The 26,252-nt window shown below is 40.3% G+C and overlaps 1 protein-coding gene across 3 annotated transcripts in view; it reads right to left on the bottom strand.

Annotated features, from left to right (window-relative positions):
- Window positions 1–26,252, bottom strand: part of lpp (LIM domain containing preferred translocation partner in lipoma) — a 136,191-nt gene that overhangs the window by 30,071 nt on the left and 79,868 nt on the right. For all 3 annotated transcript variants that reach the window (XM_078285698.1, XM_071923447.2, XM_071923446.2), the window contains exons 7-8: window positions 20,088–20,684; window positions 4,189–4,294 (exon numbers count right to left, since the gene is read on the bottom strand). In XM_078285698.1, the coding sequence (XP_078141824.1) occupies window positions 4,189–4,294; window positions 20,088–20,684 (703 nt within the window). The remainder of the gene's footprint in view (window positions 1–4,188; window positions 4,295–20,087; window positions 20,685–26,252) is intronic.

Below are 26,252 nucleotides of genomic sequence, written 5' to 3' on the forward strand. Positions count from 1 at the left end.
CACAAAGCTGTCTAAACCGAAACCCTATTAATACATTAAGTTGTGAGGCTTTATTGTCTTTTAAAGAAACAGAGGCATCTCCACAAGTGCACGCTGTATGAACCTCAACTTTTTCTGACCCAATTACCTTGGCTGATCTGTTCTGACTCCTCTGGCCTGTACTGTTACTGGAGCTACACAGCCATTTGTAACTCTTCCAAGATTCTTCATGAACATTTCATGTGAGGTGTCTTATAAATTATGAGGGCTCTTCCAGCTGACATTATGAGGAAAAATGGCAAAGCCTCCCTTTTCTTCTCTAGCTCTTATCATAAAACAAAGACTAGCTCAAAACAGGAAAGGCTTTCCCGACAGCTCGGAGTTCTGCACAGAGAATGCCCCTATGAATCCCTCTACTAATTTCCAATGACTACTGTATCTCTCTACCATCAGATAATAACATTACAAAAGGATTCATGCCACTGCTCAAAAATCTCTCTGGAAAATCATTCTGTATAAATATTGATTGGATATTAAATTTTCACATCTTTCTTAATTCTATACAGTAGAATACTGAAACTCTGGGATGACATGAGGGAATTCTCAACTTGTCATTTTGGTATTAAAGAAAAAAACAGGAAAAAAGAAAAAATATTCTCTGCGGCAGAATGCACTACACTGCATAAGTATCATAATCACTAATTGTAAATAATGCAAAGCATCTCATCCTTTCAATTATTCAGCTTTATGTCCTGGTTTTGGTTGACAGAAATGTAGTGATGACAAAATATTGTAAGTTCCTCTGATGCACAAATGCCAAGGCATCTGCACTGCAAGCTGAGTAGCTGTGTCTTATTAGATTTCCACAAACACAGTACACCTACGCACAACCTAAGTGGATTAAATATGACGGATGATGACATTTGGAGAAAAGGCTCTTTCAGATTCCTCAAATCTAATCTGGAACTCTAAATCAGGACTAATCAGTTGCTTTTCAAAGAAGCTTCAATCACAGGAAGAATTTCTGGCTTACAAACTGGGTTTCTCTCAAGAAAAGCCTCTCTCTTGTAGTGCATCATTTTCAGGTTTTTACAGTTTGGGAAGCTCTTGCATTTGAGAACGGGTGTTTGATTTCATGTGCCTATTTCCCCACAGAAAGTTTCATCAAAGACCTGGCCAGTCTAATTGCTGGTGTTTTATAAAATGTCCTGGAATTGTTGTAAAAGAACAAAAAAAAAAAAAAAAAAAGTGCTGTAATTTGCAGGCTATGGATGGGGCTGTGTTGCAATGGAAACTTTTCTTCTGACATCACAGAGCCAGAATGTAACGTTAATTCAATTCAATTAACCCCCTCTGGACCAATGAAAACTTACAATAGCTGTTTCAGATTAGAAGCTCATCAAAGACATTAGTGACACCAATAAAACTTTGTTATAGGAATACAATGATCCAGTCCAGTAGCGAGCCAGAGATCGCAGCCCCCCTTTGATTAATCTAGTTAATTACTAGCCTTAGGGTTTTGACAACTGCTAGCCCTCTTCCCCCTCGTACCCCACCAAAAAAGAAGAGGCTTGTATGCCATCAGATTCATTGTAATTACAAAATTCTCATGCTCTGGGACTGGTTCTCCCAAAGCCCTGGATATACAGCGTGGAACATCCCTGACTAAAGCAATTTCTAACATTACTGTGGCGACTATATGTACATTATTCAGTGGGGAGACACTGGGGCTCTGTGGATTTGCAGAGAAGCTTGTGCCTGTACTTGAACTTTCTCGTAATGAGTCCCTCCAGTCACCTCAGACTTTCGCTCCTGCCCTTATCCTCTTTCCATCTCTCAGTTAATTCAGCTGTCGCCTTGTTTAACCACAAGATGACCCTCTTCCCTCACCCCCCTCACTCCCATAACAGCCAGCCGCTGTCAGCTGGGGAGGCACACGTTATCCCTAACTTGTTCTGGCTACCTCAGCTCACATATGACCCATTTATCAGCTCCCATGTCCTTGTTTTACCAGCCCTGAGCCAGTGAGCCTTATAGTTGGCAAACAGAAGTAAACAACTGCATGCATGGTATAGCAGGACACAGAGAGCATGCCAGGTCTGCATCACATACACATTCACTCAAAAATTAGGCCAACAAGGCTTTGAGGGCCATTCCTCTGCAAAATGACTACACTCTGCTTAAGCCAGCAGATCCATTTGACCTACGTCTAATGTGAACCAATTAAAGTCTTTACATCGGTGCACACCAACGCGAAGCTGAATATCCCTTAATACCAGTTAAATACATCTCTCTGTAACTATAATACACCTACACATGCTATCGTGGTTTGGTGTGTGATTATGGCCTGATATAAAGCCTGTTTGAAAGTCCCATTGAATGTATTGAGTGGGGTATCTAATGGGCATGGGAACTAATTCCAGGGGCAAAGGGGATTAAAGGCTAGAGAGAGCAGAGCAGCAGGGGGATGGCATTCTCTGGGAATAGAGGATACCGAGTGTCGGGGGTGAAAAAAGGAATGAAATGTAAAAGCACAGAATCCTCGTCTTGTGAATCCCATTTCGTAAAATAGATTTACAATTGCTATATTGTTTAATCCTGGCAACTATAATTAGATTTCAAATGAGAAAAAAATAAAATGTCAGGTCCTTGAAAGATGAGAGAGAAATAGTATAAAAACACTGCCGGACAATCGAACAAGAGATGGAGTTTTGTCTAAATCATGGCGTTTTCGTCTGCCCAAGGCCTTCAGCTCTCACTCTTATTAGACCCTGAGCAAGAGTCGTGCCTTTTCCTTTGATCACACTGATATAGTCTTGGGACTGCATCTCAGGCTGGTAGATGTGCTGCCCTGTCTGCACCACTTCCACTAAACCATGGAAATCATGGCTAGAAAGACCAAAATTACTAGGTTTCTTGGCATGCCTGTATCCTTATTGCAGTAAGCTAGCCTACAGTGTGCTAAATCTGTGGTTTTCAAATATCTTCTCTGAAAACCATCTTCATTGTTCTTGTGACACAAAACTCATTTTGTGGGTCACTGGGTGGGCTAATCTAGTAGAATTTATGCCAATTTTATGCTATTAACCCACTATCCCACATTGTTTTATTCAGACTTCATTACCATGCTGGGGTGTGGCAAGATTTTGCAACATAACATAACCAGTAGCTTTGGATATCAATTTCTCAAGAGTAATTTAGGAACCCATTTGTTTCTTTCGACAACCTACATCTGGGTCCCAACCCCAGTCTTTGAAAATCACTGCTGCACAAAATGTTGCAGTAAAAAGTGACAGAGTGAACGCTTCTAATGAGATCAGACTACCAGCGCTAATGTTTACAGAGCTGGTTTTGCAATGTATCAAAATGGATGTGTGTGTGTGTGTGTGTGTGTGTGTGTGTGTGTCTGCATAGCCTTTCCCAGCATCAGTGTTACATATGGATCAAACTATGAGTCATGGGCTAATTTTAGCTGCTTGGGCTACTCTCACCTATGAATGCTGCTGTGTGAAGTGACTGTTGGCATGTATTAGCTTTTAAAAAACATACCTAATGTACAATATACATAAAGATTGTGTCCTCTTGGATTCATGTCATTTGGTCCTCCTGACCCACTCCACAGCCCAATGCATACTTAATGTTTGCTCTGCCTATTTTTCTTTGAACTAGGAAAAGCAGATGTTAATATTTGGACAGTTTACACTATGGGTAAGAAAAAAGCTGCCATCTTTATTCATCTGGTCCATTATTCCAAGATGTGTTTACTGCTGTAGATCTGTGACTAACTAGCTAAACAATTGGTAGTGGAAATGTTGTAAAGGTTGAAAAGATGTCTGCACTTGAAGGCCCACTTTGTTTATTTCATTGTATTAAAGAATTATTTCTGTCTCTCAAATTGATTGGCTGAGCGCTTGATGGCTGTATGTGACGGTTGAACAGTTTTAACTGTATTTTGAAGCTTGAAAATAGTTTGTCTACATTTGTTGTTTTAAATATTGGAGCATAATGGACCTGTATTTTGACGTACATTGGGATCAGAGAGAGATAATGCAAAGAGACAATGTGCCATGTGTATACGGACCTGAAGTTAAAGTCATATCAGTATAATTCTCATGGACCAACTGACTGGAACAAACATAAAGTAAGCTGCTGGTGAGGTGGTAGTATCGCCAATCAAGGTAAGTGAAATGAGCTTGTTATATTTCTTACCAAAATATTCCTCAGATGGAGGGTTGTCCATATCAAACAACATCTTTTTGGTCAGGCGCTCCAGCTCGTCTTCAGGATGGGCCACAGGGTTGCTGGGAGCACCGCCCTGGAAACCAGAAAAGGAACGTAATTGTCATTCACAAAGCCGACCAAGGCAATGAAGAGCAGTTCAGCAGTCCCCTACATGCATTATCGCCCCACTGATGAATATCACCAGTGGCCGGCTCTTTTCACCATGCCTCTAGACTTGTGCAGATCAATACCTGTGGTACAGCTGCTTCTTAAAATGAAGAGAGTTCAAGCTGAAAACCTCTAGAACTTATTGCTTAACAAAAACGCCCACCTCCAACCTAAAGATCCATAAAAACCTGACATCAGTAAATTAGGGTGAAGCGCCGCCTCAAGGTCAAACAAAATGCTATCTCTTTAATTAACATGCAGTTGATGGTCTTCAGTCGGTGTTTCCCTGTTGAGGTATCTGACCCTGGCTCCGGCCCCAGCGGCATGCAACCCAGAAGGCCGTGATGCATGTCCTTCTGTGCGGAGAGAGCATTGTGACCCTGACTAATCCTTGCATTTGGAAAATAATGATAACACACAGAAGGAAAAGAAGAGGAAAACATTAGAAGAAAGGTTTCCCAGCTACTTTTTTTAAAGTCTTTTACGTCTGGGAGATGGGTCAGGAGATAGTTATTTAGTGATACTACGAGCACAAAGGCATTTTGGGGGTGAGCTGCGTTGGGGCCTTATCCCTCAGAGATTTTAGAAGGATGACATAACTCTCTGAAGATGCCACTTCCTTCCTTTTCCTTGTGAGCCTTCCCTTTCTCTTATCATGCAATCTCTGACATCTGCCTGCTGTGTGTCTGTATGGGGCTGACGTGTTGTGTCTGACATTTTCTGCCAATCATTTTGCAGAGCCGGAGAACGCGGCTCCCCTCCCCCAGCCCGGCTCGCAGCACAATCCCGTCACAGGTGTGTGTCCTTTGCAGACGCCCTGGAGGCCTGAACTTGACTCTGCCATGCTGCGTGGCAAAGCTTTTTTTTCCAGAATCGGTGACACTCAGCTGACCTTACCTAGATCTGGGGCCGGCCGGATTGCTACACCAGATTTGATTTTCAATATTGTAACACAGACCAAGATCTGAGCTGACCTTTGAGGGGTTCCTAATTGTGACATTTGGGAGCTGGGTGAATGTTAGCGACCAGTCTGGTTTTGTACTAATTTATCCATGGCTTACTGTGTCATATTAAGGAATCAGATTTGTCAATAGCAGATTGATTGAACAGCTGTAGAGTAGCGAAAATGTTTTCATTATTTAGAGTGAAAGACAGTAATTACAGATCCTGTCAAACAACGCCTCTGTTATTATTGACTGCTAGATTTGGATGTACTTAATATCACTCGTGTTAAATGTCAATCAAGGATTCAACTATATAGTAATCAAAGTTTCAACTATACAGTGTTTGTTTACATGAGACCAAGTTTTATCTTCCACAATAAAGATGGTAATGCAAATTTGTATTTAGTCTGAATAGCATCCTACTAGAACATGCAATGGTCTGCTGAGTTTATTTCTGGAGACGGAGAGAAATGCTGAGCTGTGCTTACTGTCCACAGTGTATCAAGGAGCGTCCAGAACTTTATGATGCATGCCTTTTGCTCGGCATCTCGGCACGGCCTGGCTCAGAATGCAGCCGGCTGATAATGGAAGCCCAAACAGTAGGCCTCATTAACTCTGAGGGATCGACACATTGAACGTGCAAATCTTTCTGCCATGCCAGAGTGCTCTCTAGAGAGCAGCTGGGCCCGGCCTCTTGGATTCCTTGGCACCTTTGCACCTCCTCAGCCACTCAACCAGTAACAGCGGGATCACATCAGAGAGGATTAGAAAGAAATGAAAGGAACACTCACTCAGCGGTTAGATATTGCCCCGTTGTCACCTCAAATTACATAAACTTTTTTTTTTAATATTACACAATGGTCAAAGCATGTGTACCTGGAGAGGGGCTGAATTCTAATACAACAACCTAGGGTTGCACAAAAGAATGGATCATTTTTAAGAGTCTTTAAAATATTCAAACACCTCAAAGAAAGGCTCTCCTTGTCAACATTCTACTCATTATGCCAGTGTTGTTAGTTTGAGACAGTGAAGAGGACGATTTAACACTGTTAATCTTAGCTCCACATCAAAAGCACATTGGAGAGGGAACGAAATGCTGCTATTACCAGAAACAGGCTTTTGAGTTTAAGCTTCATTTATACCTTATCCACTCTTTGACACCCCGCAGCAATGCACTGCCAGAGAGTTTAAAGCACCTTGTTAGGGAGTCTTTTGTGACAGCACAGAATCATTTTTCACATGAATAAGAGAGAGAAATTGCTTCCCTGCATGCTTTATGATTGCTTCGCAGTTTCTGTTCAGCTTTTCAGAGGCAACAATGGAACTATACAGCAGCTATACGTGCTGGAGACATGATTTTTCAGTTATGTCTAGCTCAATTCAGTAAATTGTTTTCCTACACCTTGGGGACACTCAGTAGCAGTTTCATTGAAGTCAGAGCTAAATTCAGTGGTGACTGGGTTAACAACTGTACCAATTTTCCACTGCTTTCCCAGTATGCTAAGGCTTATAGTTTCAGGTCATCTGCCATCTGCTTTTCAATGGCAAAAAGCCTATCAGTTGTAATACCCCCGAAAGACATCCTGATGGGCCATCAAAAGCTATCAGTTTGCCAAATGATTTTTAGAGCATTGCTAACCCACTACTAAAAATCAAAACAAGAATAACATCTACAAGTAACCGCTGTTGCATGCTGCCGGATACAGCATGAGAAAGAAAGGTGAGCAGACAGACCGCAGTCTGGTAGCTGATCACTGCCCGACTGCCACATCTCTGAATAAAGCTGCGCGCACCACCCACTGTGGAATTGGCATTGTGTCAGAAGTGATTAGGTGAAGAGTGGAGGAGTGTGGGTGGAGGGGCCTCGGTACGTGCTCTCACCTGATGCCCTGACAGCACCGTGTGTCCTGCAAAGAACCCGACCCCAGGCTCTGTCTTTCCTGCTTCGACTGCAGTGATAGAGAGTGAAGGGGAAAGACAACTGTTCTCAGGGCGTAAGATCTAACCTTTGTTACTGGAACAAAGGGATGCACTGAGAACAGGAAGCAAGAACTATTTACATATCATCACCTACTGTATTACCGAGCAAGGGAAACTTACAAGCCAATGGGATAAAATGTGGCACGGAAAAGCACGGGTCAACTTTGCTTGACAGAAAATAATAAAGCCTCCCTGAAGTTCTATGTTAACATGAAAAGGGCTCAAAGGATTTAGAGATCTACTCCTACTCCAGAAATATTGAAGGCGTTAAAAAAAGACTGTCCGGTAAAAATGTTTTATTTTATTTCTACACTAATTACTGTGCACATAAACTTTTGAGGAATCATGAATTTCCCCAAGGGGATTAATAAAGTGATATCTTATCTTATGAGCTGTATCGTCAAGTTTAGGCCAATAGTTTTTCGCCCAGTTCAAAATGAACATGTGATTGTGTTTGACGATGAGGATTAGAGCTGCCGCGTAAACAGTACAAGCCATTGAGCTGAAGTGATAAGCAAAAGGGAAACCGTACAAGAACTGCAGAGCGCCCAATGAAAGAGAACTGCTAAACAGTACTAATCTGTGTCTCTAAACCTGCACGCATCTATCAGCTGTGTATTGCATCTGTTTCACTTCCTGCACATGCAATATTGCACCTTAAACCAAAAGCGATTGTCTTTTTTTTTTTGTTTTTTTTACAGTAGCTTAACATTTCCTGCATGATCAGCACAAGCTGAAGAAAGAGATAATCACTCACAGACATATTTATCCACAGATTAAATGATGATGGACTTTAAAATACAAATGCTCTTTAGTGTCAATGGAGCTGCAGCTTTAACACAGGCTTTTAAAAGAGGGCTTTACTCAGCTCACAATCTGACATCCTGGCTTTTTGTCTACCTAAATCACAATGGTATTATTTGAAAGGGACATAGAGCCGTTGTGGGGAAAATGGCTTATTAAAATAATACTAATAACAATAACAATAGCAGCAAATGGACCATTCCATTTGTTTGGGTTCATGTGGGATTGAAATTTTATTGGATTGGGATATCTAAAAAAAGCATTTGTTGTCGCAACACTAAACGAGTGATTACAGCGGCTTAGGCGACTCAGTTTTACCAAAACAATGAATGGATTGCTGGATCAGTCACACAATCCTTTCAGTGAGTTAGTGTGTTTGCGTGTGTGTGTGTGTGTCTGTGGGTGGGTGTTTTTAGGCGAGGGGGGCTGTGTCGTGTGTCTAGAATTTAACATATGGGTTAAACAGTTAAAGATGCTTTTTGAAATGTGTGTATTAAGAGACATCAATTTACAGTGGATGGCTTTATTTTATTCCATACTGTACAGACCCATTCCCCGATCTTTCCTCCTCTGCCCTGAGAGCACGAGACACAAGACTGTTTGTTTCACAGCGATAAAGTCAACAGAAAACTTCGAGAGCACCTCATTACTGTGATTCGTTCTTAAGATTAACCACACAGAGTTTAGAGTTATATCCCCTACAATACCATGGGCAGCCCTGCTTGTTGACAGGTCATGCCCACATGCCATTATCAGCAGTATAAGGTGCGACACACTTCAAAACACAGTGGTTCGTCTGGGGAAAAAGAAAGTTTGAAACCTCTTTGTGGGAAGTTTCATACTGTATGTCGTTTTCCTGGTAGGCTGCACATTAACTTTTTTGTAACTCGTTCACCTCTCTGCTGGTGAACCCAGTGCCTCTTGTTTTCTGTGATTAACCTCTTCACTCATACCATTCATATCATATCGCTCTTTCTCGAGATGTGTGGAGGAAGTGTCCTGCTACTCTCAAAATTTGCTCATTTCCCAGCAATTGGACAAACACGTGAAAGCCAAATTCTCTCATCTTGTCGACTACTTGTGAATTCATCCTATGTAGAAACACAGAGCACGAGTTGGAAAAAACAAACCATGTTTTTTGGCGTCTGACAATTGATTTGACTGTGAAGTATGAAAGATAAAGACATCAAACACAGAACAATGGAAAGACTGAGTAAAGTGCTAGTTATGTTACGCTGCACATACGAGAAGCGCGAGGCCACTGGAGAGAAACAGTCCACAGACATATCAACATATTTGTGGAGTAAGAGACAATATGTAATGGCATTATAATTATTTCAGTACAAAAAAATAACTATGATCCATTACACCATTACGGATATATTACAGTAATCATTTTACAGATACTTCTGAAAAAAAAAAAAAATGCTATTTACTTATAACCATTTTGATTATAATAATAATATCACAGTTTAAGTCTGTGCATTGAAACTGTGTTAAACTTCATATTCTAGATTTTGGAGGCAAAGAAATACCAAAGCAACTGAAAGGAATCACCTGTTAATAAATAATCTAGTTGAGTAAGTTGTTAAACAGGTAATAAGTAATCTGTATTGTATTACACTCTGTGAGAGGAACCATCACAACGGTGCAAATTAAGCTCAAGGCTACCTTCTGAGGAAGCACAGATAAAGTATATATTCTCTACAAACAAAATAGGTCATGCTGTTTCAGCTCCAATTAAATGCTGGGAAAAAATAACAGTCAACTGTAGAGCAGCTGTGTACAGAGCAGCGAATGATAATTAAAAATTAAGCAATTCCATAATTGACATTTTCCACAGCCATCCAAATCTTCGGTGTAAATTGAATTCATATAAAGGGATGAATTTCAGACTGTTCAGAGAAATATAATGTATGTAGACAGGCCTTTCGATGTTTGTAAGATTGTGCGTGTGTAAAAACTAGGTCATCTGTTCGGAACTGACACATCCCCCTGCAAACAGATATGTGAAAATCTGAGAGTGTAGAGAGGGGTGCCACAAGCAATCTTGGGAAAAAAACAAAAAAAAACAACAACAACAACAACAAATGACTGCACAAATTGTTGGGACAGGGATGAAACTTATTTGGCTTCTCTTTATATACCATTACAATTATATAAACACCATATTACAGAGGATGTAGGGTTTCCTGGTTTGGGTGAGAGCAGAACATTTTTGCCTGCCGTTTCCTCATGTGGTAGCATAGATCTATATTTAAACCCATGCGGTGAACATAATGAAGATTCACACAGGTTATGTCTTAAAATCGATGAATTGGCACCCCGCGCTTCCCTTTTGTAATACACAGTCTTGTCTATCTCCTGTATAATTTAGCCTGCAAAGCAAACCATGATATATCCTTCTCCCTTCCATCTAAACAACTACATGCAAACAATGGTTCATTTGAATGACACCCTGAAGGTTATCTCTTGACCAAACACTACCACAGGGAAACTGCCGCTCCCCACAAAACACAAAGCCGAATCCACAGAGGGATACATCCTTGATGAAAAAAAAAATCTTTAGAAAGTGCACACGTTTCATGTCCTGCGAGTCAGGGGTGGACTGGAGTTCTTCCGCGGACAGGAGGATGTTGTTTGGAGGTCACAGAAGAATCCAGTTTCAGCAGCGCTACACAGACAGAGGCCAGCAGATTATGTGCAGGACAAGTGGGGCATGAGGAGGTGCTGCGACTGACAGGCGACCATGCCCCGAACGACCAGCAGGGGCCGCTGTTATGCAGGTGTTCCTGGCTGCCTGGTTTCTGGCTAAACCAAGACTATACCTCCATCTGAATGGTCCTCACTGGGCAAAATGCTTAGATCAATACCTTAACACTGTCAAATGGTGTAACTGAAGTAACCAGTGCTTTTTTCATTAACCAAAGTAAACTACTTTACTGGATTACTTACATTACTCTAATAGCGTGCCTTGTAAAACTATCACAGCTCTGAGTGGGAATTAAGAGCTTGAAAATATTATGAAACCTATCTTTAAAGTCAATTCATCCAAATGTGTTAGCTATATTTCCGAATTGTGACGGTTATAATTATTCTGACTTATGACTTGAAGTGAATTCGGGGCAGTCAGGAGGTGATACATCCAACTATCACCCGGCAAGCCACAGTATCATAAATAGACCATGCAGACTTAGAGCTGCAAAAGAATCTCAGTACCGCGGGATGAATCTGCATCTCTCAGGATAAAGGTTAAGGCTAAGGTGGGAGAGGTTGAATGCAAGAAAATAAACAAACTGCTAAGACATTTTAGATTGCCAGAGCTCATTGAACTGCAATGACAGGTATCGACCCAGGAAGTTATTTAGTAGCCATGCCGTTCCTCTCAGAGGAGCCCGGGAAGCAGGGGATGGCAGGCCCGTATTATTTATGAGAGCTTCTGTGACAAACACTTCTGCTCTACTGGGGTTATGACTGACCAATGGAGTCTACAGGAACTTTTGGGGAAAAAAAATTTGAATGACAGCACAGCTCTGTCATCCTCTGTGAGAACAACAAATTAACTGACAAAAAAAAGAACATTATAATATCAAAATCTTCACCTAATCTGTATTTAAATGTAAATTCACACTAATGATTTAATAAATAATTGTAATTACTTCTGGGATTGCGTTGTCGCCCAAGGACTGCTCTGAGCCTGGAAGCGGCCAGTGGAAGGAAGCTTTCTGATGCGTTGGCATGAGAAAGTGAAACATAAGGAGGAGATCCACTTTTCCATCACCGACCTCCAGGTTCAAGTCAGTCAAGTGGACTGACCTTTACTCTGTGAAGCATTCAGTAACCAGATCCTGCGCGACCACCAAGTCACATTTCATCCAACAGCATGGTTTTAGGCACAGCAATAATTACCCAATTATAGCTTGTACATATGCAATGCTAGTAAATCCAGATGATCGCTGTCACAAGGTGTGACTGCTTCAGTGTAATAAATTATGATGATATTATGCACACAAGGCAAGAATGTGTGCTAAGTGTTCGCGAGGTATTAAGTAGACAACAACTGATATCTGCCAATAGATTTAATATCCCAAATTGTGCAAATGAATCAGGCGACAAGAATAAGCTACTGTCAAACGTTTCATGATGGTAGTAAATTTGTTTAAATTTAACTATCATTTTAGAGAACAAATCTTCCCAAGTAACTAGTGACAGGGAGGGTGAGAGGATAAACTGCACATTGTGGCTTTTTCTGTGGCATACGATTGAATCTCTGCTTGTGCTACCATTTAAATGCAATCCTCCCATGCCAGTGATGGGCATTTTAAGTTATGTCACAGTTTACGTAAATATCAACATGATATATATATTTTTTTATTTTAGTAATTTGAACGGAATCTATTGCCTGTATTAGCGGTATAGATCTATAATGAAAACTGCACAGTAAGTTTAGCTTTATAAGCAGCCTATTAAATTAATTTTAGGCTCCTGCCTTCAATGTCTAATTAACCTTACACCTTAACCTCAACCTTACAATTACGCTCACAAGGCAAAAGAGGAGGAGAGGTTTTCTTGAAGAGGAGAGGAACGTTCCAAACGTAACAATCTGAGGCCTTGCTCACTTCAGTGCAGTGGTCACAGCCTTCGTGTCTGACATGCAATCAGGCAATGTCAATTATTATATCCTATTAAAATTTAGCTGCGGGCGCACATTTTCAGTATATCAATTTGATCATAAAAGAGGGCCTGTGTAAATTCAATGTAGGCCTATCCCATGTTTCCAAGACACCTTGTTCACACAAATGTAAAACTATTTTATTTCAATTCTAAATTTATATTCATAGTCATAAGATCTCAAATTGAATCCTGTTTGTGATCCTAATGTGTTTATGAATGCATTTCTTATTTAGACAGAAAACAGAAAATTCAACTATTTATACAAAAAAAAAATCATCAATTGAAAATTCAAATGCTCTAATAATCATGCCTTTCCCAACCCCATGCTTACTGCAGCTTTCAGAGAGAGGCAATTGATGTCAATGTGGGTTTTTTTATGTGTACGTTTTATGTGTTTTTCCTGTATTCATGCTTTTAAAAGCAGTTACAAGGTTAAAAATGGATTAAACTCCACTTTAACTACTATTAACCTGAAGCAAAGGATCAAGATACTCATGTAAGATTTCAAAAAGTACAGTTGTAATGTCAAGGACGAAAGGGACTACATGAACCATGACTCTATTTGACTATTGACTGTATTGACTAAATTTGAGTATTTGTGCAACTGATGGAAAATGGTAGGTTAGGTGGTATGACGATCATTGCTCTGAAAACAACAAATGGTACCACAAGAGTTTTCAATGATGATGACTCTGATATGACTATGTAATTTTAGGCAAACCTGCATTGGTAAGATAAGAATTTATTTAGACATCAACATGCCTTCCACACCTCTTTGATAACCGATAATCACGTAATTGCATTGACTTATATGTGAGCTTTGATTGAGTCTCTATCTTAAGTCTTTATCACCCATTCTTGTTATGTCAAAAAAGATAATTCATAGATTCCTATTGCATAACTTGAGTTGAAAACAATATTCTAAAAATAGAAGCTCTCATCTATAGGAAAAAAAAAAAACCTTGCTGTTAATGAACTCAGTTATCAAGTTGATGCTTACTGACATTTACACAGAGAAGATATATACTGGAAGATATGACAAGATAGATGTCTCATTTGGTGTTGTACTGCTAAACATGAGTGTTTTAAATGAACACCGAACAGCTGGTGTCCTATCAAAACAACACTCTCTGAACACCTTCCTAATATCAATATTAATACTAATCTGTCTGTGTGGAACACCTATAGAGAAGCATGTGTCCTGGTGGTTTAACAAATAAACAATATGCACTATTTATTATGCCACTAAGTCGTGTTATTGCACAACTGTTTGCTTTACTCAAGGCAAAAAGCAGATTTGGATGAGAAATCATACAGACAACAAAATAAACAATGTAGGAACCTTATATGTGTTAACTATGTATAACTTTGCTTTCAATATGAAATATGAAAAGAAACAAAGAAAATGCTGACGGGGCAGAGCAGCTCACAGGAGTAAGGCAAGTCGGGGCATTCATACTTACATATGAATGGGTTTGCTTTTTCAAAATAATGATTTATTTTGCCTTTATCATCTGAAAACTGCATGGAATAATACTTTCTAGTCAGATTTTTGAGTTTCTCATAAGGTTTCTCATCTCACTTGCAACCTCCCCCCTACACACACACGCACACACACACACACACACACACGCACACGCACACGCACACACACACACACACACACACACACACACACAGACAAGCCTATCTTAGTGGTGTAATTTGCTTCTGAAAAGTAGCTCAATTGCATTAATATGGCCTCTGCTTTGCCCTCTCAAACAATGCCACTCAATTCTAAAAACAACAATCATGAGTTTGAAAAGCCTACAATAAAAACAAAAGTGTTGAGTTACATATTAAGAATTTAGGTGTTTTTTTCCCAGTGTGATGTTGGGGAAAAAAAAAAAAAAAAAAACTATTCACATGACATTTTGGGGGATAAAAGACTGCAGTTTTGAGGACTTTTAAAGATTCTCTTATTTCATCTTCATGTAGCCAGGGGGAAATTCTGAAGATTGCTCTCTTGTACAGTTTGCGCAGACCAAAGCAGATGAAAATATGTGGATGAGCTGCCAATCAATGTAATGGCCTGTTGTTACTCTGAGACAAATGGACTGTGTCAAGAGGTCAGAAGAGGATAGTGAATGCGGGGACAGCGAGTGGGAACAAGGGTCTCCATTGTATCACATCAATCACTAGTCCAAAACAAGCTCCTATGTAGAAGCTACTACATGGTTTTTGAAAAGTACTGTGAAGCAATTATTAAAATAATAGGAAATTTGGGACTACCTGTGTATCCGTAGTACCTTGACAAGATTAGAATTGTAGCTCTATTAAGTATAGAGTGTTGTAAGTGTGGTTCGCTTTAAGTCAGTATCTGCACACACATTAGTAGAGATCCCAGGGCTGCAGGCCACATGTCCCCATAATGTAGAAGAAGTTGCTCTGGGCTCTCACTTTGTAGTTACAACTTGTAACCCTGCACTAGGCAAAGAATCCTCCCTGGGTAATCTATAGCAAGGCTGGTAACCCTGCGCTTAGTCAGCTTGCTCTTTAAAGGACCTCACATAGGTCCTGAGTGTTGGGGAATCCAGGGTCAATCACCTGAGGAGAAGGCATCACGTACGGTGTAACCTCTAGTCGAAAACACAGCTAGCATTCACATTCACATTTTTCCAGGCATAAATAGAAGTACTGCTCATGCACTTGAAAGAATAACTCCTTTTTTTTATGTAATATTCAGATGGTTCTTTGGCCTGAGAGTAGTATAAGAACCAGCTGTAACTATTATGCATGCTTTGGTTTTCTGGTATAAAAACATCAGCTACTGCCAGGGCTAAATAAAGGGGAGTTATAGGCGCCAGCATGAGGTGCTTCAAACTTTAGCCAATATGTTTCCTCATTTATCCATAAACAAAATGTTATTGTTGATTTAGTTTTATCTGCATAATAATTCTGAAACATGTTGCAGTTTCTACTATGACTCCTATTCAGTTAGTCACCATTAAATGGTGCTAAATCTTGCATTCCACTTCTCCTTCAACATCATGTTGAATATGATGGACATGGACAATTTGATTGAATTTCAAAGGTGTTGCATTCTTTTGAAGGTGAGATGTTAGCTATAGCTCTGCAAGCACAGTCCTGAGTTATGAACAAGGGTCCATGCCAGGTCACAAACATAAAGGGGCTATTTTGGACGCATGCTGATAGCACCATATGCAAATATTCTTGTGCAGGTCAGAAAGCAAAATGGCCAGGACTGGAAGGCAGAGACATGTCAGATATTTAAACATGTTTGACAGTTGAAACCATCATTGACCTTCTAGGGGGCTTTAACTGGCTGCAGGGATTGAGCAGTTCAAAATAATCCCCCCCTGTCAAATGTCACTCAAGCTCAGAAATAACAGAAGTCATCATCCAGCTTAGCTTTCCTCCAATTTCGGGAAAGACGGAGAGACTCGTGGAAATTGGTATGTTAACCGGCAGCCATGAAATCTGTTAATTTTTTTTCTACAATAGAGATCAAACACTGGTGGATTTGGGTAATTAAGTGTCCTTGAAGCCTGTTGATGTGAAAAGCCCTTCTTACACCTTCACTTTACGTGTGAGTAAGGACCCATCCACGGGTGGGTGTTGGGGGTGGGGAGGGTGAGGGTGAGGGTGAGGGTGAGGGTGAGGGTGGGGTGGGGTGGGTGTTGGGCGGGTAGGCAAGCTAATCAGAACCAGTCTAGATCATAGCATTTTGTCCAAGGAGTTCATCTTAGACTTCTAATGACGCTGCCCTTCGATGAATACCCTCAATTATGTGAAATGATCTCTATAATAAAGTCCTCAATCAAAGTCACAGACCCCCTACAGAGAAAGTCCCGGGTATTACATAAAATTACGATTAACTCCAAGTGACTGGACATAATTTTTTTGATAATTATGAGAAATATATAAATAGTTCTTTTAATTGACTATGTTTTGGTTTATTTGCACAACAGATTAAAAGAGGCACAACCCACTTCTAGTAAGGAGATTTAACACCATTTGTGGAAGGTTATGAAAATGTCACGACATTGGGTCAACCAGACTGACGATGATAAAGGCAAAGTTGACAGATTTTGCTTTCACTCTAATCTGGCTTTTATAGTGTCTCTGGTCTATTTTGGCATTAAGGCACGAAAGATCTGCTATACCGGACACAAATAAACAAGACACAGATTAGAGCTAAAATATAGGAAACTGACAAACAACTGTTTAGGTTTGGGCACAAAAGCCTCAGGGTGGGGTCAGGCCTGATGGGTGACACCAAGTAATTTACAGCATATCATCTAGTTGGAGGACTATGTGCATATGGAGCATCAGAGTTTCCCGATATGATTTAAAGTGTTAAAATAAAGCAATGGGGGAAGGGAGGCACTGAGCCCATTATCATGCTATATCCTTGGGAAAGAAACACAAATATATACTGTACATACTATATACACAAAATTAGAGATTTGCTTTTATCTGAAATCAAAGAGATCCTCACAAATCTATTAAACGCCACCTTTTGTTTTTAATAATGCATCATACTGGGACCGAAGCAGGCTTTTCAAGCAAAATGTAGACTTTTGTTTTGAACAAATATAATTAGACTTTTTTTTTTTAATATAGTTGCTGCAGTGTTCAAGCTAATTTGTATTTAGTAAAGTACAGTCCTTGATGAGCTATTCCCAGAGGCTGGGAGGCCCGGTTTGTATTTTGAACCAGCATAAAATCCTTGAATTAAAGAAAACTCAAGGGCCTTGCACTTTCCAGAGATTGTCGACGGCTGGATGCATTGAGATTAGAATAGCTGTCTCTATGGCATAGCCTACTCTATTCTGAGGGATGACAGTATTTTCGAATTCTTCTCAATCGTCTACTATAAAAAGGTCTGGTGCTGGATCCAGGGTTTTGCAATGGTCTTGAAGACTTGGAGCTGGGCCTATGAAAGTCTTATACCACTCTTGCTGAGATTATCTGTGTATTTTTTATAATTTTTTTTAAACCTTAGTAGAATAAAGATTTTTTTGAAGCAGAGAGTGTTATGCATCCTCTTCCTGTGGATTAAATGATACACAACAATGCCCCTGTTCAAGACTGAACAATCACATCCAAAAGCTCTTTTATGTAAAGTAGTCGCTGAAGTATGCCAATCACAAGAAAAGCAAACAAAAGGCCCTCAAGAAGGCTAAGCAACTGAGAAGTAAATCATGCCCTTGTCATTTGAAACAATCATTATTGAACCCACTCAGTCAAGAGTATTACCTTTTGTAAGATTTGTTTTGAATGTTTTATCTTAAATGAAATAGTTAAGATGCGGATTCCATCCTGGTCACGGAGCAGTGGACCAGCTTTTTACCCTCTCACAGATAATTGAGGGGTCATGGGAGTTTGTTAATCCTGTCTACATGTGTTTTTTGTGGATTTGGACAAGGCCTATGACTGGTCCCCGAGGTGCACCGTGGGAAGTGCTGCGGGAGTATGGGTTGTCAGGGCTTCCGCTGTGAGCCCTCATACACTCGGACAGAGGCTTGACCATCGGCCAGAGCGGCCTGTCCAACACCTTAACATACTGTAGGCTTTCCCAGGGAGGCCGAGCAGTGTGATCCCTCAGTGGTTGGAACACACGCTCCGGTCCAGTTTTTTAAAGACGGGAACTACCACTCCTGCGTGCCAGTGTTATACAGTACTTTGGTCTGTTCTCTGTGTAAGATAAGATAAGATAAGATAAGATAGCACTTTATTAATCCCCTTGGGGAAATTCAATGGTGTGCCATCCTCACCATTTTTTTTTTATAATTCCTAAATGTCTTGTCATTCAACATTTAAACACGGGTTATAGAAGATACTAAACTACGATTTGATGTTTTTCAGAATAATACATCTGAGTGCAACCAAGGTGCATTCAAACTGTTAGCAGTTCCCTCTCTCTGTCAAATTTTAGATGACCGATGAGCCTCTTTAGATGCTTATTTCACATATTTATTGATCATGATCAGACTAGCTGATAGTTAATATCTCCCAGATTAATTTTCTGATGAAAACAAACACCTAATTTTGATGTTGTCGGCTGTAGCCGATAACAGGCAGTTCCAGCTGCCTTGATGGACTGAAGCTACCTGCTGGTGATGGGTGGATGAATAAAAATTCCATCTGTTTTTACCTCTGCCAAGGAGGTAATGTTTTCACCCGTGTCTGTGTGTTTGTCCGTCCGTCCGTCTGTTAGCAGGATATATCAAAAAGTTGGGCACAGATTTGCACAAAACTTGGTATGAAGGTTGTTTATGGGCCAAGGAAGAACTGATTAACTTTTCATGTCGATTGACCAAAAGGGGGCATGGTGGTGGGCGTGGCATATCACCAAAAGGTGGTTGTCAGACATGGCGGAGGTCTGTGCTTTACTGAGCACATTTTCTAGTTTGGGTATAGAATGAGAGTTCTACCAAGGAAAGCTGGTCCATAGAGGATCAAGGAATGGAAGGATGATCCAGCCCAGTGTTAATTTTTTTTTTTTTACTTTTTAGGTTGTTTAGTATTGAGCACAGCTTAGCTATACACACATCCTTGCAACAACAGCATGAAAACCTTCAAAATCATTCTTCATCTTTACACTATTACATTCCACCTTCCAAAAATTAAATGAAAAATAAATTGCATCATGATGCTAAGGTTATGTGTAGATACAGAGATAACATAGAGGGTGGATATACAGGTGCATGCAGACTCTGCCTTTTATGAGACAAATGAAATCAGATGGTGTAAACCCCCAAAGAAAAGATCTGTTAAAAATTCATAAAGGTTAAAACAACAGTTTATTCTGAGCATTTTAATGAAAGACGGTAAGCAGCTCCCAATTGCATTGCCATCTGAAGCCGTTAAAGCACAAACTTACGCATACTGTACACACACAGCCATTCAAACACACACATACATACATGCGCACAAACGTGCACACAAGCAAACACACACACACACACACAGACTACACAGTTTCTTTGTTTTTAAGTTATTTTTATAGCAGTTCTGCTTTATTAAATGATATAAAGTGACTGGAAAGATGCTACAAAGAGAAAGTGATTGACAAGGAATGCCTCTTAGCCGTCTGAACCACCAGATTCACAGTTTCAATGTTCCCTATATCAAGCGTTCATGCATATAGAGAGATGGCTATTAGCAGGAAGGAAAATCCTTGTCTATTTGATAAAAAATGTAATTCACTATCAGTTAAAGATACTACTTAGTTTGAAATGATAGTTACAACAACTAAGAATGATGGCAACTGATCTGTTGTGGACATGATATCATGAAAACTGTTCTTACCTTCGGTGGAACCATGGGTCCAGGACTGTAGGGAGCCAAGCTGGGTGGGGCATCTGTGATGTAGGTCTTCTTGGGGCCTGAAGGCTGGTACCCTTGGGTGGGGGTAGGCTCAGGTCTCCAGGCGCTTGGGCCTCCTCCGTGGGTCATTCCAGGATACTGCTGGTCTTGATAGACACCATGGCCCATTGGGGAAAAGCCTGGCTGTGGCGGTCCATAAGCAAAGTCAGGACCTTTGGGCTGGGCAGGCATATACTGCACCTGCGCAGCGCTGCGAATAGGCTGCTGGGCAAAATGCTGGCCGGCCGGGGCCTGGTGCTGGGGGCCGGGCTGGGCGGACCTCACCTGGACATTGAAGGTGGGCTGGCTCGGAGTGGAGGCTGTCGCATAGGAGGCCGCGACGGGCTGAGGAGCCATCTGGCACTGAGGCTTGGCCACTGGGCTGGCAGAGGAAGGGGGGATGGAGGAGACTCCCCCAGGAGCCTGGGGTTTGGGCATAGACTTCTTGGTGGCAGTCAGAGGCGGCTGGGTTGGAATGACCATCCGCTTGTAGCCAGTCACCGGAGCGTTGGGGCTGGTTACTGCTGGGGCAGCAGAGTTCTGAAAAAGAGCAACAAAATACCATTCTAGTGTAAAACAACAAAAACCAGCTTCCTTTCCCTACTGTTCATAGTCACCACAACCACAAACATAATGCCTATGGGCATGCAAGGACAGAGCTAGTAGTTTCATTCTCTATTAAATTTACAAGTAACGACAATTTAAAACCCATTAATTATGAATTACATAACATTCAATGGGGGAATAGGTAGTCATAAAATAGCATTGTGAATTTCTACAGCAACAGGATTAACTGAGAACCTTGATAAATGAAATCCTGGTGAATGGATCTGATCTTGTATTCAAGAGCTATTTACTGATAGTGTGGTTTACACTCAAATGATTATCCAGCCTGCCTCCTCAGAGTCAATTACAAGGCTACCTCAACAGCAGAGGCTCTGCACTGTCTCGACCACGGCCAACCATAAGCTATGGCTAATAAAGCAGGAAGGGAAGGGATAAATTGTTTGGTAGAGGACGTCATGACAGCAGATTGGCAATGGCACATGACACTTGTGCTGACTCTAGCTGGTTGTACAGGCGAGATGTTAAATCACTGAGATTTGTGGTGCTGGTGTTCCTGGGAAGAGACGACTGTAGAGCGGCAACACAACCCATTGCTGGGATTCTCACCGTCAAAACAACTGTGGCACTTTGATCTAATGTCCAACGGCTATCTTTGATGCATAGGCCAAACTACAGCAAACTAAAGCAGCTGATAACACAAAGAAAAACAATGTTTTACTACCATGTCAGTGGCTTCTGCCCTGAGTGTCTCTGATGTAAGTAATAATTGTTTTTCACTACCATTACATATCGGTGTCAGACTTTCAGCCAGTCTAAAAAGGGTCTATCATTAACCTTGGTTGGTCTTATTAGGTTATTGCCTGAAGCCAAAAATCAGAGTCAATTACTAATTTTGCAGCACTAGGGGAACAAAGACGAACACTTGTAGTCTTTAGACCCTTTGCAACTTGGTTTGATGAGATGTCTTCTAAATTGGGGCAGAGCAATAATTCCAATCGATTTTCCTTAACAGATGATCAAAGCATGCTGCATAGAAATGACACAAACGGCAATGTTTTGCAGCGCTGCCACACTTCCATGTACTTCCTTGCTTGAGTGGAATTAAAAAATGAAAACACTAATGTTGTAATAGTCAGTGATCATAACGTATTTAGATAAATAGAATCCCAAGTGTTGGTAGAAGAGGTGCATACATCAAATTTGTCTAAATCCCATCTAATCTAAGTCAGAGGGGAGCCCCTAAGGAACCATAAAAAGCTCCAGAAATATTTTATGCTCTAACTCTGATTTCTGTCTCAGTGATTAGTGCTGATGTTTATTAAAAAAAAAAGTGTGCCTGTCTGCATATGTACGGAAAAATCTCAACTATGCCCTTTAGGAAGTGAAATTACTCAATTTAAATGTTTCATGGTTTTTAAATACTCTAGATTATTAATTTATCTTTAAGGCCTTAAAACCTACAGTAACATTTACTTAGCAGAGCACTGGAAATGCAAATAGGCCCCTCAAAATAATTACATTGTCATGGTACATTTTCCACCAATTACATTAAGAGAATGGCTTCAGCCCTTTCTTAAGTGATGAAACTAAACCAAAGGATACAATCTGCAGTGGAAATGATTTTCACGTCATCCAAATTATCTTTATAGTTTGTCTAAGTTAGGGTAAGGTCACATATTTTCTATCTTTTAATGATAATTAGGGTGGGAGGGTGGTCTAGTGGATACACAGACCATCCTTCAACTGGAAGACCAAGCACCTGAATCCCGACCAGCTCCAGGATCGCTGCACTGTAGCTGAACCTGCGCTCAGACCTGCCCTACTGTGTGGGGATCAATAATCACACTATCATTACCACAGCATCAGCTAAATAGTACATTTTTAGAAACTGTGTAACTTTATCAGTTAAGTAAATACTTATCGGTGTGAATAACACTGGAATTAAGTGGAATTAAGTCTACTCTGTCGTGAGCCACATGCGCCCCCGCTGACCTGGGTTCAAATCCTGCCAGAACTTTCTCTCCTGTGCCTCCCTCTCTACTTTCCAACAATATAAATAAACATATTGGACTGCCCTCTCTCCTTAAAATAAATAAATAAATAAATAAATAAAACAAGTGAAAACTATCTTAGTGCTATTCCCATGCTTGCCAGCTGCAAGCTTCTTGGCAAATAATGTGACAAGTGTAAGTGTTTTTCAATGCCAGTTATGGATACAGACAACACATCTAATCTTTTAGTAACGCTGCTTTTTAAGACGACAAAGGGTTTGGAGTGGAAAGATGTTGCAAGTCATTTGCATAGAGAACAACACGTAATGATAATGTCTTATTGCAATGCAACTGAAATGAATAAGTGAATAAGTGAATAAGTTTAAAGCTGCACTCGGAAACTTCGCATGGCGGTGGCCCCAAATGGCAGCAAGAGGTAACTGTTTAAATGCCAGTGACACCAGATTTTAATTTGGCCAAGTAGGGTAAATGGTGTCTCAGTTAGGGGGGATGGGACACTCTCCTCTGTTGCAGCCCCACGTTGCAATTTGAGCTGATAAGATGGGTGTATTTTACATTAAAATCTTGCCTGGTGCAGCTTTAATAAAAAGTGTGTGGATGTGTGATAATCAAGTGCGCTTGAGTAGCTACATGGGTCAGTCTTCATTATAAATAAAGTATTTTAATAACAGATTGTGCATATTAGGTGAGAAGATTTGATGGGGTTGTAACAAGTTTGAGACGTTTGTGATTGTTTTGTGGCACTTGCCATATTTAATTGATTTTCCTTGATTGCACTGATTTATTTAGTTTAATTACTCAAATATTTTGCTAAGATATATTTTGTTGAATCAGGCCTTTGATACAGTAGATCTCCTTAATCAAGCGTTACTGGGTAAATAACTGAGTTATTGGCATTGCCTACTGACAACGCTTGTGATGCAAGGCAAATTGTTAGTAAAAAACAATTGACAAGGATATTGGAAGCTGATAGGCAATACCATTGTCAATATGCAGACTTAATAGATGTTCTACTTCATAAAGTACCTGTAATGCTCCATCACCATATCTCAGAAAAGTGGTTGGCAAGGTTGCTCTGGCTCTATTTATTAATCTATTATGTGTACATGTTTGTATATCTACTTGCATACTACTTCTTGTTTATGCAACTTGAGCACACACTTTATATATCATGTGCACACAATAGCAAGTCATGCACACAAGTTAACCATGAAATACATTTTTTCTCCTACAGAACAGCAACTCTCGGGCTCCAAAGCTGGAAATCTTACTATCATAGGCACATCAGACATACACAGTTCAACAAGGACCGATGAAAATCCTACAGTCTCTTAGTGACATCAGAACATGTGGGGAATAAAAAAGTGCAAGGCTCAGTAAACATGAGGATGTTCACACACAATACTTTGATATTGGCCTAAATCTGAAATTTCCTAAATCAGCATTCACAAACATTAACAGTGATTTCAAGACTTTGCCAACATATAAAAAGATCTTCTGCTGGGCCTGTGATACTACAGCCTGGTTATGCTCAGAACTGATATGCAGAAAACATATGACACCAATTATAGGAAGGAACTATATGAATTATAGTAATGAATTCAGGATATGAAGACGTCAAAATTTTAAATGATCAATGTGGCATGGAAGGAATGCTTAGGCTCTAATTTAGAAAGCAGAAATAAGAGCCTGCAGCAGCACCTGAAAACAATTAAAGAAAGAATCAACATATTCATCTCATCACCCTTACATTCACTGGCTCACACAGCAGTGCATATGTGGCACGGCTGTGGAGTGAGCTAGCATTATGTGTACATCTTTGAGGGCAAGACACGAGCAGCATATGTATACTGTTCATTAAACAGAGCGAACACAGAGGAACTGCTCAGTGTTACAAGCTACTGTAAACCAAAATATCCCCCTAAAAGCTGTACAGTACAAAGGATTTTTTTAGGGAATCTTTAGTCATTCATTCGTCTGACCTACCCATGTGTATCTTGATTGTGTGTGTGTTCATAAAGGGAAAACACAGTCAGTTCAATTTAACTGCACAGGGAGTTAATATCCAAGCCAGTTTTAACAATTGATGTTTTGTAGAATCTCTGTATAATGTTGGTAAACTGTGCAACTGGCAACTGTGGCTTCCTCCCTTGTGAGGATGGCAGATGGCCGATTTTTCCCCTCATTTGTGTTGTTGGCCCTTTTAACGCACATAAACCTGATATTTAGAAGGGATGAACCTGAGTGAATGGAGCTATGGAGAAATGTAAACCCCTCGTCAGAAACTTGAGGCTAGGTCACACTAGATGAATTTTACGCTGATTGTAAACCCAACTGGACCATTATTTCAAATCTTTAAACGATATGAAGAGAACGTCACGCCAATCTCCATTCAACAATATGGTTGCTTAATTTACATACAAACAACTTACATACCTCATAGACTTTAGACCTTTTACAAATCATTAGACTCTTCATTTCAGCATCCAATAGACCAAACAGCGCTCATTGATAATAAGTTATTTCCTCCACCAAAATACACAGGCAGTAGCAAGCAGTGTGAACCAATTCTAAAAGCTGGAATATTTTATTGAAATAAATTGCTGCTTGGTGGGAGAACAGAATGTGTTTATTGAAATAATTGTTTTTGCGATAAATGTCTTAAGTCATGTTCTACAAGGTGTGTGTGTTTGCCTATAAGCAAGGCAACGTTAAATTGTCCGATTTTTGAATGAAATTTGGTGTGACATTCTCTCCACATAAGAAAATATGGAACGCATTTAAAAACCATGAAGTAAGGTCTGATATTAGACTGACGAATAACCTTTATAGAATTTAATTGATTAGAAGTGTGGTAAAGAAAATCATTAGTAATGTGGCAAACATTTTTCACAATCCCATCGCTGCACTTTGTAATCATTTTGAAAATAGATGCTGAGAGAATCGGGAAGCGTGTGATCCCTTATCTTCATGTGTGTGCCGCCCGATCTTTGCCTCATCTTCCGGTGTACACACCTTTTTGACGGCAAGGCAAGGATTTACTCAAGACCAGTCGTGTAGTCTGAACTGCCCACGTTGGGCACGATTGGAAATTTTGAGGTCTGACCTAGGCTATGCATACAGCATCAGTCTCAATACAATACACTGTCCCTATGCCCCCCTTCCACACACACTCAAAATACAAACGCAACACATACAGTTTCAAAAAAGTTTTCCCTAACCCCTTCAAAAAAGTTAACCCTCACCCTACACTCTAATTCAGACCGACTTTGCAAACAACTTAAGTGTGAAATTTCACAGAGACTCTCAAGAAAGCCTTTTGACACATTAAAAAAGATTAGGAGAGACTATACAGACCTTGGGGGGCTGAGTAAAACTGTTAACTTTGCATTTCAAACCACGAGGGTGAGGGATTTTTTTTTTTTGCACAAGCTTGGGGAAAACCCCTAAAGAGGGAGAAGTTCTGCATCTTTTCAGATTTGTACTCATCTAAGACCTTGGATATTTTCTCCACACTTCTTCCTGCTCT

Source organism: Centroberyx gerrardi, chromosome 9, assembly GCF_048128805.1.
Source record: "Centroberyx gerrardi isolate f3 chromosome 9, fCenGer3.hap1.cur.20231027, whole genome shotgun sequence".
In the NCBI taxonomy this organism is placed as follows: Eukaryota; Metazoa; Chordata; class Actinopteri; order Beryciformes; family Berycidae; genus Centroberyx; species Centroberyx gerrardi.